Source organism: Mandrillus leucophaeus, unplaced genomic scaffold (assembly GCF_000951045.1).
Source record: "Mandrillus leucophaeus isolate KB7577 unplaced genomic scaffold, Mleu.le_1.0 Scaffold130, whole genome shotgun sequence".
NCBI lineage: Eukaryota > Metazoa > Chordata > Mammalia > Primates > Cercopithecidae > Mandrillus > Mandrillus leucophaeus.
In genome coordinates, this window is record NW_012101255.1 from 747713 (window position 1) to 770650 (window position 22938).

The 22938-nt window shown below is 35.5% G+C and overlaps 1 protein-coding gene across 1 annotated transcript in view; it reads right to left on the reverse strand.

The window, feature by feature from the left end:
- MBNL1 (muscleblind-like splicing regulator 1) overlaps positions 1–22938 on the reverse strand; it is a 220225-nt gene that overhangs the window by 15152 nt on the left and 182135 nt on the right. The window contains exons 5-8 of the mRNA XM_011972744.1: positions 14428–14628; positions 2376–2633; positions 1154–1207; positions 140–293 (exon numbers count right to left, since the gene is read on the reverse strand). Of these exons, the coding sequence (XP_011828134.1) occupies positions 140–293; positions 1154–1207; positions 2376–2633; positions 14428–14628 (667 nt within the window). The remainder of the gene's footprint in view (positions 1–139; positions 294–1153; positions 1208–2375; positions 2634–14427; positions 14629–22938) is intronic.

A 22938-nucleotide genomic window follows, 5' to 3' on the forward strand; every position in this document is an offset into this window, starting at 1 on the left:
GATAAGTTTCCATCATTGACCACCTTACCTGACACCTCATCTATAATTACAAACAAACTTGGGGTGTGGTTTATCTGCTCTAACAGTAGGACTCTCTGTAGATCATCAGATTCATTTATTAAGAAACCCCACCCCTTACCTGGTGGGAGAAACGCTGTATGCTGTTGTAACTGCATGTTGGCTAGAGCCTGTTGGTATTGGAAAATACCAGTGTTAAAGACTGCGGTGGCACCGTTGGTTTTTTCAAGAGCAGGCCTCTTTGGTAATGGGGGAAGTACAGCTTGAGGAATTCCCTGTTTAGTGAATGAGTATAAAAAACAAATACCAGTAAAAAGAGAAAAAGAAAAAAGAAAAATCAGTCGAAGGCTAAAATTGTTAGGAAGCATGAGCAAGCAAGCAGCAGAGCACTTAACTACCCGAGGGAAAAAATCCAATGAATAAAAAATTAAAGGAAAAAAAAAAAAAAAGCAAGATAAAAGCTTTAAAGGAAGCATTATTTTTGTCCAAAACAAAATCTCACTAGTACAAGAGCACATGTTATAATGTGTTAAAGTGCTTTAGGTCCCATAATGCTTCAGGCTTTCTATGAGAAGCCATTGATTTGGGAAAAGAGGAAAAGCCGCACTGCGAGCTCCATGAGGATTGACAAGTATAAGCAATGTTAATAGTTAATTGTACAGAGTGACTGAAACAGATAAAATAAAAACTAACCCACTGCTCCTCCCCCCAGATCTACCTAGACATGCAAATGTCCCAGAGCATGCAAGTTTTTTTCCTTAAATACTGAACTATAAATATTAAAATGTAAATAATTCTACCACTAAAGCCATGCTAACCAAACAGGTACATAAATATACAGTCAAAAATACACTCTTTATGTCCTCCAACTATTTCTTTAGAACATTCTACAATGTAGTTAAACTGAATGTGGGCTGCTGGGCTTTCAGAATCTTTTATTGTATGACATCCATCTATGTACTTAGATTATAGTCTTTCTACTAATTTTGTCAGGAAACCACACTCAGTTTTTTCATTGTACTTTATAACTCTATAACAGAAAAAAGGATATATATTTTAAAGTTGATTTAAAAAAAAAAAACTTGTATCTACAATAAAGCTACATGCCAAGCTAAAAGGTGAAAGGTCATAGTACCAGGTCAAAGGTTGCCTCGAGGGGTCGCTTCAGTGATTTGACAGCCGACTGAGTCTTAATTAGCAGGCAGCGAGCACATGATGGCAATGGGCCAGTGGGGTTCAAGCGCATTAACATAAACAGCAAGCAGAGGTGCATCATGGGGGCAGCAGTGCATTTTTGGGTAGGTGAGAAAAAACAAATAAAAAAACAAATCATCGGAATGCCATATACAACGAATAACAAGACTAAGCATGCACAATAAAGGCACTACTGAGTTGTTATTGGGAGGATAACTCCTCTTTGTAGTTAATTACAAACAAGATACTCTAACAGAAAAAAAAAGAGTGAAAGGAAGAGAGGAGGAGAGAGTCTGCCTTCTGTATTTTTGCTCAAGTATCCATAAACAAACACAGAAAAGATCTCTCTCATGATTAATATCACTGTTATGAAATACTACACAGTAACTTTTAAAATGAGTATTTCATTGATTTAAGTCACATACTTATGTAAAAAATGACAACATTAAAACAGCTAAGCAAAGAACAAAGAATGGGCTCATTAAAATCAGCTACTAGATCACATTAAAATTTACCTTGAGAATATAGTTTAGTAGCTATTCTTAATGATCCAGTTTCTAACTCTTTGAGTACTGCTGTCTCTCTCCTTTCTATATAATGGCATAGTCAAGCTTCTCTAGTGTTACTATTATGTTTATGCCACAATATTATTTCAGACAATCTAGAGAGTATACTACTCAAAATCCTGTAGCTAATTCTAAGAACAATTTTGTTGAACAATTCTCCTAAATAGTTCCAGATCATGTTATTGTTAAAAGCAAGATATATGTGAAGAAGAGCCTTGATGTGCAAAAGAACACACCAAAGGAAAACAATGGCTGATTAGATGGCACACAGAAATAAGAAGACCGAAAATGGCAATATCGTTAAATTGAAAAGGAGACAGGTGGTTCTTTACAAAGCAGAGATTTCAGAAACCCTACATCCAGAATAAGACAGATTAAGAGTTAGGCCAAGGGTAGGAGCAATCTGAACCATTTGAAGAGTTACCCTCACTTCTGTGAAAGTAACTTCTTTATATATTGTCTGGGATACCTGAACAAACATATCTTCAGCAATTTTATTTTTAAAAAGGTTAATAAATGAATAGCTTGTAGTCAGATAGAGTTGCTCACTTTGCTTTTCTGACTGCTAACAAGGAGAGAGCTGATATCTCTACTCACCATGGCAGCTGCAGTGGCTGCAGCCTGTGCAGCTGCAGCCTGGTTGACCTGGTATTGGGCAGCCTTGATCTTGGCTTGCAAATGTGCAGGGGGATGAAAGTATTTGCACTTTTCCCGAGAGCATCTCCCTTTGATGTAATCCATACACACAGTGACTGTGTTGTCATTGGTGTCAATCATTGTGCTGTCAGCAGGATGAGCAAACCGACAATCATTTTCTCCTCTGTTGCAATTGCCACGTTGGTACTCTCGACATACCTATTGAGGTCATTAAGTACATGAGGTTTAGTCAACATGAACAAGAAGAAGCTTTCTGAAGATTTTAACTTAAAGTGCAAGACTGGTGATAGAAGGCTACAGATGAAAGGGGAAAAATGATTTTCAAACAAGGCAACAAAGTAACTTCAGCATTTCCTAGTTTAGTTACAAATTATAACTCCATTTCAGTATAAATGCCCATAAGAAAATACAGGTATAATATTAATTATGGTAAAAATACAATCTGAAATGGTGTTGATATACTTATGAATTGCAAAGGGAAAATAATAACCTCACAGTAAAGAAACATGGCAAACATCACTTTAACCAAGTGATCAAAATTAATATCACCAATAATGAGACATAGTGACACTGTGTACCTATTGATACGATACAATGAGAAGGGCACACAATCACAGCAGATGTATTACTGCCTGAATTTAATCAAGATGAAACATCAGACGAAGTGAATGGAAAGATATTTTACTTAATAACCGACTACTACTCTTCCAAAGTGTCAAGGTCATGCAAGACAGACTGAGATACTATCACAAGCTGGAGGATCCTGGAGTCACAGAAAGAATATTGGGAGGACAACTGGTAAAATTTGATTGAAGTCTGTAGATTGGTTGAACAGCAGTATATCAATGTTAATTTTTCTGGTCTTAGGAGAGATTTCACAGTTATGCAAGATATTAATATTTAGGTCAGTGAAGGGTAGACAGAAACTCTTGGGTCCATTTTTGCAACTTTTGTGTAAATATAAAATTATTTCCAAGTGAAAAATATACAAAATCAAATCTGATAGCTTTTTATGAAAATGTTTCCGGGAGTTATTTTTTGATCTTCAGAGATTCACTTGGTAGCTATATAAAGCAGTAAAAAAAGATTGGTTTTGTTATGTCTGTTTGTTTTATATTTGACAATTCTGTTAATTTTGCCACCGAGATCTTAGGGAAAAGGCGAAAACATTATTTCTCATTCATCTGCGCAATTTTGACTCTTACTATTTAAAAGCAGTCTTCATTCGGGATATTTTGACCCTTTTACCACAAGAGGGCCATCTAAAACACAGAATGTCCTTTTAATATTTTCCTGCTCTTCCTTCAAGCTTCAAGAAAACAGTTTTTAACTGTTCAAAAGTATCTTTTCACAAATAGCAAACGCAGATATTAAGCACTTTATTTTGAAGTTAAGCAAGAAAGAGAAACTGTAACCCTGCGATAACTTAGGAAGCAAAGGTTTTCTTGGATTTACATAAATAAAATGATTGTATTTAAATTTGGGTGTTTTCCCCATATTATATTCATATCCTATTACTGAGGAAAGTGCTTCTTAAAGAAAGAGATACTATAATCTGTACCACGCTACATCTTAAAAAAGAGCATTATAAATGATATCTTGCACTACTTGGAAACCTCAAGCTAGCTAAAGTTTTGTGTTCCAAATACATACAATGAGCCAGTGTCATTCATCACCACACTCAAGAGTTATAAAGAACACAAAAACGACTTTAAAAGTTATTCAAGATTCTGGGGTTTTTTTTTTAGTGTATTTATCTTATTGAACACACCAAAAAATTTATTACCAAGATTTATAACTTAGAAAGCAAAAATGATCAAGCTGTTACCCAGAATAATTATCCTCCTCTCTGGCTGAACATTAGCATCAGCTATGGAGCTTGCTAAAACAGTACCCAGTACCTAATCAAAATTTACTGTATGTGAGGCTCATCACTACACTCAGGAAGAGTATAGTGCCTACCTTAAATAATGATAAAAAGTTTTATCCTTAAATAATGATAAAAAGTTTTATATGTGTGTGTGTGTATGCTAAATATACACTACTGCATAAACAAAAGGGCTACTTTTCTGTTTAAGCAAATCTATGTCAATGCAGGCATCACCAAACAGGAAACTCGCAGAAGGTCTATAAGTGATCTCTCTCAGCTGCTGTTTGCTCCTCAGTAATTCCTGCTTTCTTGAATATGCTCAAAATGAACTGGCAGCAGGGAATCAACACTCTATTTTTCCTATGTAGTTTATTCTTTCCCACATTAACAATAAAGAAGACCTGAAGTTATTTAGGTTCTGTGTGTATATATTTGCATGTGTGTGCAGGGGGTGGGGTTCTACAGGTTAAGGATTGGTTTATTATAATCTCACATTCTTTACTCTCCTGTGAGACATTTAGAAAGAATTCTACAAATATTTAAGCAGAGTTAATAACTAAGAATTAGCTCAGAATGTGTCATAAAACCAACCTTTTTTGAGGTTAAAAAAACTTAGTCAACTGCTTTTGCATAATATGCATGTTTGACTCTTTCATATTTTTATTTTTTTGCAGCTTATGGTTTTTCCTGATGTAAGAAATGGGACAAAAGAAACATACTGTAATAGCTACTCTCACATTATTCTTGCCTTTGAAAAAATAAAGAAGAGAAAATCTCTTGTGAAAACTTGTACTGGTGAGAGGTACACGCCAGAGGGACTGGAAATTTACCAACCATTAGATGTGCATATGAATAGTGGGGTAACTACGGGAACAAGAACTTCCCAAAGCTTCTAAAACACATTTTTCCTAATAGACATCATCAATGAAATGGGATCTATCCCTTGGTTGCTCAGTATGGGTTTGATCTGGTTTCTCTGATAAACTCAAGGACACTTTATGCTGATCCCCAAAATAAATGTCTTAGACATACTACTACATTAGCAAATTATAATTGACAAATTATATAAATTCAACAAATTTAATCTCATAATTAAAAACAGGATAAGAAATTATGACATTTATCATAGAAAATTTGAAACACAGAATGTAAAATTAAATCTGAAAATTCTAACAACATTGTGGCTCATTTTTCTCTTCTCATCCAGTCTTCTGTATGTATACACACATTTTAAAAAACTGTATAGTATAGCTATTATTTGGTGACCTTTTATGCTCAACGATGCAGCATAAGCATTTTCTCATTTTGCTAAATAATTTCCAGAGTGATCACTTTGGATGGCTGCATCAAATTTCATCAAATAGTGTACAAAATACAGGTAATTCTTTTGGAGGATATCTAGATAATTTCCAGTATTTCCATATTACAAATAATATATCCATGACTATAGGCATTTTTCATTTTTGGCAGATAAATATACAGATTTATCTGTACATGTATATGTACTGGGTCAACATATAAAAATATTTTGTGACTGGGCGTGGTGGCTCAAGCTGGTAATCTCAGTACTTTGGGATGCTAAGGTGGGTGGATCACTTGAGGACAGGAGTTTGAAACCAGCCTGGCCAACATGGTGAAACCCCATCTCCACTAAAAATACAAAAATTAGCTGGGCATGGTGGCAGGCGACTGTAATCCTAGCTACTCAGTAGACTGAGGCAGGAGAATCGCTTGAACCTGAGAGGCGGAGGTTGCAGTGAGCTAAGATCGTGCCACTGCACTCCAGCCTGGGTGACAGAACAAGACTCTGTCTCAAAAGAAAAAAAAAATGTTCGATAAATGGTTTTCAAACCTACATTAAAATAATAAAATCTATTTAGCTACACATGTAATGTGATTCAACATGAGCCTTTTACTGTACAAGTACTAAGGCAAGATTTGCCAATGAAAATATTCAATGAAAACATTTAAGTTCTAAATTCTATTTCCAGAAAAATATTTATGGAATAATTATAAACTTTAAATAACCAAAAGAAAACATAGGAAGATTTCCTAAGAAAATGTAAATTAATTCTAAATAAACCTTCTTTTGTTAACTAAATAGCAGTAATATAGTAGACAGACAATAGGGTTTGTAGTCAGAAATTATGAGTTCCAGTTCCTATCACTTTACTAGCTATGGAATCTTCATAATGAAAACACTATTAACATCTATTTAAAAGGTCATGAATACTGAATAAAATAATGCACAGCTTATAACACATCATACAAATCTGGATAATAAGAATAATCCTGTCATTTGATCTCTAATTTTTTAATACATGAAAAACATATTTCAAAATGGTCAAAATAATAAGTTTTATAAGTAGTATTAAATTCAGCAATGCTCTGCAAGTTAAAGCACTGGGATTCTAAGGAGATTAATGTCAATATTCGAATTTATTCAAAACTGGAGAGTAATTTGCATGTTCTTTAAGGAGATATCCCTTTGAAGTAATATGTTTTGTGCTCACCATATTTGTATAATTAACTCAGTCATCTTGGAGAATAACAATCAAAAGCAGGAGTAGAAAGCTAATTATAAGAAGAAAAGGGACTTTGTCCATTTTAACATTTTGAGAAGTCAATTTAATAGTTAATGGCCAATATTAAGAAACATATTCAAAGACATATAGCCACATGTTCACCAATAAGCAGCATGGACTTCACTTTCTATTAAGCTGGAACTAACAAGCTAAATTTTTCTAAGTATTACTTTAAAAAGTAATCCTGCATAATCACTTTGATCAATCACTTTGATCAAAGGGTTCACAACATTATTGATCATGAATTTATAATTTAATGCAAAGAAATTATCTCTATCTTCATTTTAAAAGGATTAAAATATCCACTTTGTAATCCTCATAATTCTGGTAATTAGGTAAATATAACTGTAGTCAATTTATTGTACAATTAAAATCCCTAGATAAATATCAGATGATGTGATTTCTAGTTTCAGTTGGTGATATGGTTTGCCTGTGCCTAGCCATGTGAAACTGTAAGTCCAATAAACCTCTTTCTTTTTGTAAATTGCCCAGTCTTGGGTATGTCTTTACCAGCAGCATGAAAATGGACTAATACAGTTGGTTATTCAATAACTGTATATATTTGATCAATTTTTCTCCTTCCAAAAAAAAATCAAGAAAAAGACATCTACTTTAACTATCTCATAGTATTTCTGTTAGGATCAAATGGGAGCATTCTTTGAAGTCTAAAAGACAGACTCCATCGTTACTATTAGGGCCAGAAAACACAAGCATACTTCTATAGGTAATGGAACTAAGAATCTACCACTTGATTTCACATAAAAACATAAAATCTGAAAAGGAATGACCAACGACAGAACCATTAAGTCCACTTCCATGTTGTCATTTATTAATTCCCATAAATGACTGTGCAAACCCAACAGGACAGGAAAATGGACACAACTTTGAAACAAGCTTGTCAATACACCAAGTTAGCCATTACCTTATTTAATTTATATTATTATTGTTATTTGAGATAGGGTCTCCCTCTGTCACTCAGGATAGACTGCAGTGGCGCAATCTCAGTTCACTGCAGCCTCAACCTCCCTGCTCAAGTGATCCCCCCACCTAAGTCTTTCAAGTAGCTGGGACTGCAGGTGTGAACCACTGTTCTTAATCCAGCAAGTACTACAGTTTAAGCAACTTACAACTCTACACCACATCAAAACTCTAATCACAGAGATTAATAACTGACAGAGCCATAGTGTATTAAATTGTTTAAATGAAGGCGTTACTACATTTTTAAGAGTCATTCTAAAGTTTATTACAGATTTAAAAAAACAACCTACATAAACCTCTATGTGCAAAACTCTTAAGGTTTCTTGGGAACTTTCCGGAGATATTAAAAAAAAATCACAAAAGCAGTAGCCAAACATCCTCTAAAAAATGCAAAATTAAAATAATCCTACCAATAAGACTTTCCTACATTATTAAAAGCATCTTCTTTCCTAATCTTTTCTGAATAGAAAGTCTTTTATTCCATCATGTTAAATCCACTAAACACCTAAATAATCCCAACCTAGGCATGCTTTTCACTGTCATTCTAATCCTCATTTAGCTTTAAATGTTCCATTTTTTGTAGTCAATGGGTATTATATGTTTTTCTGCCTATATGAAAAGGGTTATTAGATTCTTCTGTGGAAGTAATAGAAACATACAACCATTAGTGGCCTGAATTAGAAACTCGTGTAATGATTACCTCACAGAATAAAACTTTCAGCCAAGAATAATTTATTTTAAGACAAGCAAACACAAACTGAAACTATCAGAAACCGTTGTTTGTCCACCTTTCCTGGAATACTTATATTTTTCTCATATAGACTGCTGATGTAAAAATGGTGCAGTTAACCAAATGTCAATCTAATGTTTTCATAAGTATCTGAAATACGTGTCCCCTGGTTTTTATTTGATTACTCCTATGTAATATAAATTACCTTAATAATCATCATTGTTTACCTAAAGTATTTCACTATGCAGTGCACAGTGTTCTCATCAACTTATTGGAGGGGATGGATTTTTAATTAAAGTTCACAAAAAGCTACATCATTTACAAATACATTAAATAAATGATGAAAAGTTGAAGCCTAAATAAGAGATGCTACTATCTTTTAGTGCATGTGTTTATAGCTATTTGCATTTAGAGTCACCTGGCAGATCTGTGAAAAATATTACCAAACCCCATCGCAGATCTACTGAATCAGTCTTTGGGGATGAGGCCCTACATTTTTAACAATCACCCCAAGTGATTCTAATCTCATTAAAGTATGAAAACCAATGCTTTAGATCTAGGCGCATAATCAAGATGCCATATTTTATAGCTGAATTGCTCAAAATGTAAACATGTTTCCAAGGAGAATGGTAACACATGATAAACATTTTTCATATTTTAGTACCTCTGTGGGGTTATCCTGAGCCCTGAATAAGGGAATATATCTTTCTGTGTTTAATCACCTGAGTAACTGATTGACTGACTCATTTATCCATTCATTTAACAAGTTATTGGGCATCAGTTATGAGTTTGGGCACTATTCTCATGTGGATCTTTTCTTGTCATTGATAAGACAGGAATTAAAGGGTTTCAAAGACATTCCTCACATCTTCTACTTAAAATACTTTCAACAGTTTTCTACTGAATATTGTTGAGTAAATGAGAGAATGGATGCATTCACGAATTCTTTTGGCACCATAAAAAATTACTGTGCATCTTGAAAGTAAGTCAAACAATGATTTCTCCGATTACTAACTCTTTGTAGTAAAACAGGGGTATGGCTAAAAAAACTCAGTCTTTTCTAGAATCTATAGATTTGAATAATTTCTTAACATAATCATGGAGAGAAATTGCTGAGACCAGCCTGGCGAACATGGTGAAACCCCGTTTCCACTGAAAATACAAAAATTAGCCGGGCATGGTGGCACACATCTATAATCTCAGCTACTCAGGAGGCTGAGGCAGGAGAATTGCTTGAACCTGGGAAGTGGAGGTTGCAGTGAGCTGAGATCCTGCCACTGCACTCCAGCCTGGGCAACAGAGTGAAACTTTGTGTCAAAAAAAAAAAAAAAGAAGTATGAATTTTGGAGTACAGGAAGTACTTGGCAACAAAGTCTTCTAAAAGCCAGTAAAGAAAGGATAATATGAATATTGATATAAATCTCATGTTGTATGTATATGTATATAATTTTTAAAAATAAATGTTTCAATAGCTTGTGGCTGGTGTTAAAAACAAGAAAATGACCTAAATGTCCCTAGAATGTTCTAATTGGAAGTGACCTTAGAGATTATGGGGTGCAACCCCCTAACTTTATGAAACCCAGAGAATAAGAGCATCCTGATCCAAGCTGGCTCACCTAATTAGCAACATCACATGTAGTAATTCTTGAATTCCTGTTTTCCAATTTAACATTTTTTTTTTCTGTAGTATCACACTGGGTACTGTAAAGATGTCAGTTTTAAGCAATTATGTAAGAACCAGAAGGCTAACAATCTATGGTATTTTAAATTTCCTTATTGTCTAACAAGTTGCAGTAAAAAGACAGAAAGAAGTGGCAAGAAGAACTGGTCAATAGTTTAACTGATTCCAAAAATTTTTTTACCTCAGAAGGAACTCAAAATTCAAATATATGCTTCAGAATTTCATAAGGAAGAAGTAGAGTATACATTTAAATACCAAATGACCAAACATTTGATCAATTAATAAATAAGCAGGTGCATTTATTGCCATGTCTTTTAGACTTCGATACGTGATGCAATTGGCATGTGAAGAAATAACGTGCAGATAGGATTGTCTAAAATCACAAGCACAGAGCAGCAAGATGCGCCTCAGAGCTTCACGCTGCAGTATCCTAACAGGTTGGAACTGTGACACTGGATCTGATCTTGTTAACAAGAATAAGACAGGAAGCTGCACTACAATCAAGCATTTAGAGAAGCAGGATTCAGATAAAAGGCAAATCACAGTTGATGCAGTGGTAGCCATGTGTACTGACTATAGCAAAAGAAAACAGACAAAATACAATAAGTAGCTCCTCACAAAAAGAAAAAACCCAAAGACAAAAGTCTTCATTTCGATTAAGCACTACAAAATATAACCAGTAACAAACTACTTAAAATTGTGAATGTGGGAGGATTGATTTAGTAGAGTTATAACCATTTTTTTGAATATCATCTATTAATAATTAATTCATTGAAGTTCATCTCAGATTGCTTATTTGGTTACCACTAATCAATCAACAATTATGCATTAAGAACTCAGGGTTTGCTTTAGAAAGGTTGGGGAATAAAACTGCTTCACATGCTGAGCATCCAATAATTTCAGATATTTAAAAAAAATTTAAGTTTCCTCTTAATCCATCTGCAAACAGCAATAGTTAATTAATAAGCAATACAGTTGTGTAACGACAAATCACTCAAAAATCCAGGTGTATCAGGCGTATCTCCCTAGCAAGAACAAGTTGCTTCACATCTCTTCCCCTAAAATCATTTCCCTGTAAAATAGAATTAATAATAGTGTCTTCCTGATAAGATTGTTTTGAGCATTAAATCTCTGATGCATGTGTCTGGTATATGATTGTCAATACGCTAAAATCTCAGAGCCTTTGTAATGTATGCAACAAAAGTTAATAAATAATAAATCAGCTTATTAACTAAATTCCTGCTAAACTGACAAATTATTTGAGTCAATTATGTTCATACAACAGCCTCATTTTGCCACTTTCTCAGTAAAATTTATTAGCACTAAGTATTGCCTCATCCTCAGGAGGAGGAAATAAAAGGCATCCAAATAGGAAGAGAGGAAGTCAAATTATCCCTTTTGGCAGACAAGTTGTTTCTTTATCTAGAAAACCCCATAGTCTCTGCCCAAAAGCTCCTTGATCTGATAAACAACTTCAGCAAAGTTGTAGGATACAAAATCAATGTATAAAAATTCCCATAACCAACAACATCCAAGCAGAGAGCCAAATCAGGAGTGCATTCCCATTCACAATTGCCACAAAAAGAATAAAATACTTAGGAATAACAGTTAAGCAGGGAGGTGAAAGCTCTCTAAAATGAGAATGACAAAACATCCCTCAAAGAAATCGTGGATGACACGTAACAAATTGAAAAACTTTCCATGCTCATGGATAGGAAGAATCCATAACATTAAAATGGCCATACTGTTCAATGCAAGTTATACATTCCATGTTATTCCTTGTCAAACTACCAATGACATTCTTCACAGAATTAGGAAAAAAAAAAAAAACTACTTAAAAATTCATATGAAATAAAAAAAGAGCTTGAACAGCCAATAGCCAATACAATCTTAAGCAAAAATAACAAAGCTGGAGGCATCACATTACCTGACTTCAAACTATAGTACAAGGCTACAGTAAACAAAACAAGGTACTGGTACAAAAAAAGACACACAGACCAATGGAACAGAATAGAGAGCCTAGAAATAATGCAGCACACCTATAACTATTTGATCTCCAACAAAGCTGACAATAACAAGCAATGAGGAAAGGACTCCCTGTTCAATAAATGGTGCCAGGATAACTGGCTAGCTATACACAGAAGATTGAAACTGAACCCCTTCTTTACACCATATACAAAAATCAACTCAAGACAGATTAAAGGCTTAAGTGTAAAACCCCAAACTATAAAACCCCTGAAAGATAACATAGGAAATACCATTCTTGACACAGGACCTGGCAAAGATTTCATGACAAACATGCCAAAAGCAATCGCAACAAAAATAAAAATGGAAAAATGGTATCTAATTAAACTAAAGAGCTTCTACACAGCAAAAGAAACTATCAACGGAATAAACAGCCTACAGAATGGGAGAAAATATTTACAAACTATGTATTCCACAAAGGTCCAATATCTAGAATCTGTAAGGAACTTAAATTTACGAGCAAAAAACAACCCTATTACAAAGTGGGTGAAGGACATAAACAGATGCTTTTCAAAGAAAGATACACAAGTGGCCAATAAGTATATGAAAAATGTCCATGATCACTAATATTAGAGAAATGCAAATCAAAACCACCAGATACCATCTCACGCCAGTTAAAATGTCTATTATTAAAAACTCAAAAAATAATGAATGTTGGTAAGGTTGCAAAGAAATAGAAACAATTATACACTGCTGGGGGGAGTGCAAATTAATTCAACCATTGTGGAAAACAGTGTGGCAATTCCTCAAAGACCTAAAAACAGAAATCATTTGACCCAGTAATCCCATTACTGGGTATTTACCCAAGGAATATAAATCGTTCTACCATAAAGACACGCATGTGTATATTCACTGCAGCACTATTCACAACAGCAAAAACATGGAATCAACCTAAGTGTCCATCAATGGTAGCCTGGATAAAGAAAATGTGGTATATATACACTATGGAATACTATGCAGACATAAAAAAGAATGAGATCACATCCTTTGCAGCAACATAGATTGAGCTGGAGGCCATTATCTGAAGCAAACTAATACAAAAACAGGAAACCACATACCACATGTTCTCACTTGTAAGTGGGGGCTAAATGATAAGACCTCATGGACACAAAGAGGGAAACAGCAGATGTTAGGGCCTATTTGAGATTGGTTGGTGGGAGGGGGGAGAGGATCAGAAAAAAATACCTATTGGGTATTGTGCTTATTACCTGGGTGATGAAATAATCTCTACACCAAACCCCAATGGTATAAAGTTTACCTATATGAAAACCTGCACATGTACCCCTGAACCTAAAATGTAAGTTAAAAAAATATATCACCTCATCCTCACCAGGGAAAAGAGGAAAAAGTCATTTTATTCTTTAGGTGGGTTCAATGACAGGTTTGTATCTTCAATGTACATTTGATGCTGTCACTTTTTCTCTACATCTATAATTTACCAAATTCATTAATTCACAGTCATGTTGAAATTCTGAACAACCACTTTGAAGTAAGATTTATAACTTTAATATCTTTTTCATGTACCAACAGCGGAGCCCACGCATCTGATCATCCTTTACTCTAGAACTTAAGAGGATTATGCAAAAAACTTTTATGAAAGCACACTTCATAAACAAAGTTTCCTTTCTACTTCAACCAAAATATTGTACAGCTTATGAGGAAACTTGCAATAATAAATTGTAAAATGTTTTACAGACACTAATATTTGTTAATCTTTATGAGAACAATTTTTAGGGGATTGATAACGCTTGTTATTCTTGATAGTTGCAACAACAACAAACACTCAGGAGGCATTTGCTTATGTGCCAGATATTCCCCTAACTCTTTGAGGTAAGTGCCGTCTTAAAGATGAGGAAATTGAGGTACAGTGATATAACCAGGCAATCTGACTTTAGGGTCCAACTTCTTATCCACTATTCTAAACATGGATGTTGTAGCCTTTATAAACATTACATTAATCAAATACAGCATATCTATACTCTAGTAAAATGTTCCAAACCCTAAGCCAAAATCTCTGTTTTAAAATTTTTACAACTTTTTGGCCATGGAAACACAAACAAACAAAAAAATACACTTGGAGAATTAGAATGTATTACATAAAGACACCAACTAGTCATTCCTACCTCAAGTCTGTCTGTTCGCATTAATTTCTGTGCAGCAGCTGCAGCAGCTGCAGGTACAGGGACACCCGGATTCCCTGTAACCAACATTGGTGCAGTCGGCAAGATCTCTGCTGGGACCAGGCTTGGAGAAACAGGTCCCAGATAGGGATTAAAGGCTGCTGATGCATTGGTGGCTAAGCTTGGTGCAACTGAAAACATTGGCTGAAAAATAAAATAAAAGCAAAATTTAACAAGCAGGTCTCAGCTCAAAGTTGATATTCTTAATTATACATTTGTCCTCCATCCATCTATCAACTCTTCCTTCCTTCCCTTCTTCCCTTTAATCCTGTGTTCATTTACCATTTGTCCTCCATCCATCTATCCATTCTTCCTTCCTTGCCTTCTTCCCTTTAATCCTGTGTTCATTTACTATCATTTAGGGTAAGGCTGTTTTATTAAATAAGCACTCATCAAATCAATGTTTTTCTAAAATATAACAGGTAAAATATCCATTAAATTATTCACTGGAATTTTGAACCTGGGGGGTCTATAATACTTGTAATTTTTTTTTTTTTTTTGAAAAATAGATAAACTAGGTAGAAACTCCTTGTGGTCACCTAATCTTCATCTTTGCCCTGACTTAATTCTAGATCTTTGTCTAAGAAATACATTTTGTAATTGCTATGTCAGATATACTTGAAAGACCTGTTTACCACTGTTAATAGGTTGCAAGTGTCCTATGATCCGGAATAAATAAAGTAGAACTCCCAGGGGATAAAAGAGTTTCACAGTCAATGTAAGCTGTAAATAAATCTCATGGGTATGGGAAAGGTGATGATGACACCTTGTCTTCTGAGGACATAAGATAAAGTGTTTGGTATACTTACTTGATGGTGATTTTTCTGGGGGAAATTATAAATGTTCCACTAGTCTATCATACCTTACTAAGGGAAACACGTCTAAAATGTGAAGTCTGAAGTAGAACTGCTACTAAGGAAATGCTACATGATTAGTCAAGGAAATACATATGGCAGAACTGAATAAACTGCTACAAGACAGAATTTCTTCCAGAAATGCTTTCATGGATACACAAGGATTGTTTCTATTTGTTGATATGCAAACTTGCATATCATAAAATATATTTGTTCTTGAATAGCATTAATTTACCTGAAATCTAACAATTTGTTTTTCTAGTGTTTAAAGTATAACAGAACACAAACAATTTCATATCTTATCGATAGTACATTTTTAACTTCCTAACAGACTCTCAATTCTAGTTCTCGAAGTTTAATGCTTCATGTAATAATGCTTGTTTCTGAAACACAAAAGCTTGTAGGCAAAACGGATGCTGTTCTTTAAGGTAATTTTTTTTTTTTTTTTTTTTTTGAGACGGAGCCTTGCTCTGTTGCCCCAGCTAGAGTGCAGTGGTGCAATCTTGGCTCACTGCAAGCTCCACCTCCCGGGTTCATGCCATTCTCCTGCCTCAGCCTCCCTAGTAGCTGGGACTACAGGTGCCCGCCACCATGCCTGGCTAATTTTTTGTATTTTTAGTAGAGACGGGGTTTCATCATGTTAGCCAGGATGGTCTCAATCTCCTGACCTCATGATCCGCCCACTTCGGCCTCCCAAAGTGCTGAGATTACAGGCCTGAGCCACCGAGCCCAGCCTCTTTAAGGTAATATTTAACAATTTATTTTCTTTACTCAGTAGTAATGAACAGAATTACAGAACATTTTTTAGAATAAAAGAGACATTATAATGTATTAATAACTAATTCTGCCATCTGATAGGAATAAGAAGTTACATGGTCCCTGAATATATGTAGCATTCAAGAGAGCTTTGTAGCAAAACTTTTTGCAATATGAGGCATACATTACAAATGTAATTCTTATAGTACAAAAGAAATACGTTAAAAAGTAAAACATATCCTTTATTCACTCTGGCCCTGACTGATTCTATATTTAGAAAAATAAAATGAATTTCAAGTGTTCCCTTTTTCTTAGGGCAGTGGTTTTCAACCGAGTTGTTTTGCCTCTCAGGAGACACCTGGCAATGTCTAAAGACATTTTTGGTTATCACAGCTGGAGGGGAACTATTGCATATAACGGATGGAAGCCAGGGATGCTGCTAAGTGTTCCACAACATATAAGACAGCCCCTCGCAACAAAGAATTATCCAGCCCTGAAAGTCAATACTGTCAATGTTAAGAAGGCCTTTCTTAGGGAACTCTTCTGTTGACCTCAAAACTTGCTTGGGAAGCACTCTTTGCATTTAGCTATACATTTTTACTAACAAAAATATGAAAAACCAGAATATGCAATACCTAATGTGATTCATTGAGAAGAAACAATAGAATATAGATTATACGATTTCAACGTAAAATAATTATGCCTCTGAACACGTTGGTTTGAATGCCATGTTTAGCTACTCTGCCAGGTCGATGGCTCTTGCCTGATGAAGTGGTCTCAAGTAGCACCTCTAATCCCCAACCCCTCCCAGCACAAAGCAGCAACCTGCAGACAACAAGAACTATCTGTGCATTCCAGATCTTAACAATCAACAAGCTGTCAGAAACTAGGGCCCAGGGCAGTCCCTGTCCACCAACACTTCCCGGAGCCACAGCTGACTTAATGCTGCGCCACTGTCCATTCTCTGTCCAGGTGGCAGCAGGACAAGGATTGATTGTGTAGTGAATATATGTTGAACTTGGATTTCTATTCAAGGATATTCAGGTTAAACTTGTACTTTGTTATACATTGTCAGATTGCATATGAAAATCCAGCCAGACCAGCACCCTAATTTCTATATTAGTCATTTAAGAATTACAAGAAATTTAGCATAGAAGACTAAAAGAGTCTATGTCAGGGGACTAACAGACTAGTTCAGCAAATGGACAACAGAAGCTATTCATTTTCATTCCTCTTTGCATTCTTTTACTATGAATAAACATGTATTTCCAGATAGTGCATTTTTAATGTATATTTCAGAAAGTTACTGAGATGTTTATGTTACTGTACATAATCTACTATAATTATTTAAAAGCAAAGGACAAATTTAAAAATGTTTTTGGAAGAAAAAGCATTTTTATTTTAATAAAATGAGACCAGAGGCTAATAAAACTCAGCTCTCTTAAATCTCATCAAATAAAATACACTGGAAATCTAAAAATGCATATAATGCAGCTGTTGCACATTACAGGCAGAATCATACTTTTATTATGTAAAAATACTGCTTTAATAACTGGCAACAATCTTTCCTGAGTTGTTTCTATAGAGTCAGCAAGAGAATTGATCTTTTGCTTTAATTCAGCAGAGCAAATTCAAATCTGTACAATTTTAGGGCACTGTCCCCAAGTAAAGTCTGTAGGAGCTTTTAAAAATGTGAAACATCAACTATTCAGCAAGCATTATCTCAAATTGTTCCCTCTTTCGATAAGCAGAGCTATTTGCTGAATAGGCAGACAATCAATAACTAGCTTTATACTTTGAAACTTGATTCCAAAAGACAGACAGACAGACACACACACACACACACACACGCAACAGTCCTTCATTTATTTTAAATTTTTGTAAGTTTGTTACATCACTTTAGTCATACTGTTTTTTCAAAGAGTGCCATGTTGAAGATAGGTCACTGCTAGCCCCATCAGAGAGTGCCCTAATCAGATTAGGAAAGCACTTGACCTGCACTACTGCCAGTTTTCTATTCCAAAAGCTATCCTGCAGGAGGTTCAGCAGAATCTCAAAGACAGATATTAATGCAATGTTGTTATCAAGTGGCATCCTGTTCTCTCTCTGAAGGATAACATATAACTATGTAATTGGTATATTTGATACTGACTATATTCTTGTGATAATGATTTGTAGGTATCTCTGTTCCTGGAAGACATAAGAAAGTTTGGTTTATAATTGCCTTTTGCCAATGAACACCCTCACCAGAGAAAAACAAAGTACAAACTTACTAATTCTGGTGCTGCTTATGGGTTAATCACTTGTTTGTTTTAAATCGGACATTGATTCCATTAAGGTAATCACACTTCATTATAAATCAAAGTGTTAATGTCATATTGTGACCCTAGTTAGCTATGCAAACATGATTATTAGTAGTAATTCCCTATTTATTGTGTGTCAGCATCATGCTGAGTGCTTTATCTGTGCTATTTATTGTATTTAATCCTTACAACAGTAGAGTATAAATTCCCTTGGTAATTTTTTTTTCTGTTGTGTTTTTTGAGGGGTAGAGATCAGGAGAGATCTGTTTAGTTCCCTATGGTCTATATAGATTATGTGTCTATAGACACAAATGAGTGAATCGAAGGCCTAGGATGTGACCACAGGTGTGTCTGATTCCAAGTGGTTCTCACAAAGTGGTTTTCACACAATGAACCAGGTGTCCATTAAAATCACCCAAAGGACTTTTAAACCGTGAATGCCCTGGCCACTCCTCACTCGTCAGAATCTCTGGTAAGTGGCAGCATTTTTTTAGAGCTCCTACGTGATTCTAGTTCCACACACTGTATCGTTTTCTACAGATATAGGTACACTTTTCTGATTGTAAGTAAGGTCTCTAAGGATACATGTTCCCTTATGGCTCTTTTCTTTTAAACATGGTTTATCCTCCACATTGAATGCTACCCATGCCTAGCCAATCTGTTTAATTCCTAATTGTGCTTCAAGAATTAGGACTCTTCGGGTAAGTTTCTCTTGATCCATCCACATCTCTAACTATGAAGGGGTTTTTCTTACCTTCTGTTCCCATGAACTCCTAATTACTCGAATGCAGCATAAACCACTGCATGGGTTTACCTGAATATCTCCTCTAGTCTGACAAGACTGGATGCTCCTAGAGGGCAGACTTTTGCCTTATGTCTTGTTCATGTTATTTATGTGCTGCGTTTAGCATCTATACAGATCCTCTACAAACATTTACTTAACATATATACTAATGGATTTGCTAACTGCTTTTCTCTGTCATAGAAACAAGCAAACACGTTAAATATTCTTTAGAATATATACTTGAATGTGAAATAAAAGTGATTGTTACTTTCTTTCTTTACCTCAAAATTTAATAATTACTATCTCTAATATACCTATTCAAAGTTTATTCTTTTTGTTTTGCAATTTTTTATATTAAGCTTTCTAAGTTTCAGTAATGTAGTTACCATGTTATAATGTTGCAAATATCACAGGGGCTGACATTTATCTTAAAACACCTTGTGAACACTGTTTTGCAATGTTTGAGAATAAAAAAAAAAAAGGAGGGAGTATATGTAACAGAAATATGTAATCAGTATATACTGAAATTCACAGAACACAAACTTTAAGTCATATTTTTCTACATTATATGTATGTATATAAAGCAATAAAATATAAAGTGCTTTTTTAAAAAAAACACACATAATCAAGGTATACAAAAGCATGTTTCTGGGTAGGCATAACCCTGTAACTAGTCTCAGTGAGCTATTTTGAATATAAACAGTGCCAAAAGCTAACAGGAGGTATCAACAAATTCATGTTATAAAGTTCTTTTTTTCTAAGAAAGCAGGGCCAGGCACAGTGGGTCTGGCCTATGATCCCAGCACTTTATGAGGCTGAGGCAGGAGAATCACTTGAGTCCAGGAGTGTGAGCTTACAGTATGCTATGACTGCACCACTGCATTCTAGGCTGGGTGACAAAGCGAGACCCTCTCTCTTAAAAAAAAAAAAAAAAAGATAGCAAATGACTGGAATAAAATAAGAGATACTGTTATAACTTTGCCTCTAGACTGACTTGTGACTGGATAAATCAATGAGTATCTCCTTCATTCTTAGTTTCACTTCATCCTTCAATCCAGTTTTACTGAAACAACAAACATTTAAATAAAGAACACTCTGGCCCTCCTAGTAGAAAGGTATCAACCAGGCATGGCGTAGTTCTTAAAATCCTGGGCCCATTCTCTCAGGCTGCTTGAGGATTCACAGGCTCCTTAAAGGAAACAGGCAGTAAGAACAGCAGGATGGATGAAAGCCTACTCAGAGAAACTGACATGGAAACATTTTACCAGAAACACTCTGGGATAAAGTGGCCTTATCTCAACCATTACCTGGATAAAATGGAAAGTAAAGAATCAAAGAACTATTTAAGAATTCTAGGTGTTCCTGGAAGCGTGACAAGTGATGACTTCAAAGCATTCTGCATCCAACTGGCAACAAATGCTTGGAACATGACATGACAGCAAAGTCTATCTAGGTGACAGAAGCCGCAAAGAAGCTCTCAAGACATTAGCTAAAACCAGAAACTGAATTTCTCTATTCCTAGGCTATTTCAAAATTCATGAAACGCACAGGATTTCTACACAAATTATTTATCTTGAGACACTGAATTTGTGTACCCGAAGAATAGCTGCCATCAGAAATTATGGATAGCCAAGACTACCTTTGGGATCACAGGTAAAGGCCATTACTAGAGAAATTCCAGAGATCATGCAAAGCTCTTTATAACCACTGCTTATGTAGAGCTCTTTGAGGGCAATGAAGAGAGCCTGGAAACAACAGAATTTCTGAAGGACACTTGGCTGGGATGAACTGAAGAAATCTATCAGCGGCCTCCAGGTTGTAAGCCACGATATACAGACTATTTTTGGTTAAATTATGTAGGAATTTTTCATTACATAAAATCCGCACCAGACAGTATGTGACAAAGTAAAAATAATTCAGAAGAAGATTCCAGAAGTTTTATTTATGTTATTATTTTTTATTTTTATTAAAGTTCTGGGATACATATGCAGAACGTGCAGGTTACATGGGTATACATGTGACATGGTGGTTTGCTGCACTCATCAACCAGTCATCTACACTAGGTATTTCTCCTAATGCTATCCCCTACCTTACCCCCGCAAACCCCAACAGGCCCCAGTGTGTGATGTTCCCCTCCCTGTGCCCATATGTTCATTGTTCAACTCCCACCTATGAGTGAGAACATGCCGTGTTTGGTTTTCTGTGCCTGCGTTAGTTTGCTGAGAATGATGGTTTCCAGTTTCATCCATGTCCCTGCAAAGGACATGAACTCATTCTTTCTTATGGCTGCACAGTATTCCATGGTGTATTATGTGCCACATTTTCTTTATCCAGTCTATCATTGATGGGCATTTGGGTTTGTTCAAAGTCTTTGCTGTTGTGAATTGTGCTGCAATAAACATACGTGTGCATGTGTCTTTACAGTAGCATGATTTATAATCCTTTGAGTATATACCCAGTAATGGGATTGCTGGGTCAAACGGTATTTCTAGTTTTAGATCCTTGAGGAATCACCACACTGTCTTCCACAATGGTTGAATTAATTTACACACCCACCAACAGTGTAAAAGCATTCCTATTTCTCCACATCCTCATCAGCATCTGTTGTTTCCTGACTTTTTAGTGATCGTCATTCTAACTGGCGTGAGATGCTATCTCATTGTGGTTTTGATTTGCATTTCTTTTTTTTTTTTCTTTTTGAGATGGAGCCTCTCTGTTACCCAGGCTGGAGTGCAGTGGTGCGATCTCGCGTCACTGCAACCTCTGCCTCCCAGGTTCAAGCAATTCTCTTGCCTCAGCCTCCTGAATAGCTGGGACTACAGGTGCATGCCACCACGCCTCGATAATTTTTTGTAATTTTAGTAGAGACAGGATTTCACTGTGTTAGCCAGGATGGTCTCGATTTCGGTCACCTCGGCCTCCCAAAGTGCTGGGATTACAAGCATGAGTCACCACGCCCGGACCCTGATTTGCATTTCTCTAATGACCAGTGATGATGAGATTTTTCGTACATTTGTTGGCCACATAAATGTCTTCTTCTGAGAAGTGTCTGTTCAAGTCTTTTGCCTACTTGTTGATGTTTTTTTTTCTTTTCTTGTAAATTTGTGTAACCTCTTTGTAGATTCTGGATATCAGCCCTTGGTCAGATGGATAGATTGCAAAATTTTTCTCCCATTCTGTAGGTTGCATGGTCACTCTGATGATAGTTTACTTTGCTGTGCAGAAGCTCTTTAGTTTAATTAGATCCCATTTGTCAATTTTGGCTTTTGTTGCCGTTGCTTTCGGTGTTTCAGTCGTCAGTTCTTTGCCCATGCCTATGTCCTGAATGCTATTGCCTTGGTCTTCTTGTTACGGTCTTGGGTCTTACGTTTAAGTCTTTAATTCATCTTGAGTTAATTTTTGTATAAGGTGCAAGGAAGGGGTCCAGTTTCAGTTTTCTGCATATGGCTAGCCAGTTTTCCCAACACCATGTATTAAATATAGAATCCTTTCCCCATTGCCTGTTTTTGTTAGGTTTGTCGAAGATCAGATGGTGGTAGATGTGTGGTGTGATTTCTGAGGCCTCAGTTCTGTTCCAATGGTCTATATATCTGTTTTGGTACCAGTACTATGCTGTTTTGGTTACTGTAGCCTTGTAGTATAGTTTGAAGTCAGGTAGTGTGACACCTCCAGCTTTGTTCTTTTTGCTTAGGATTGTCTTGGCTATACAGGCTCTTTTTTGGTTCTATATGAAATTTAAAGTAGTTTTTTTTTTTTT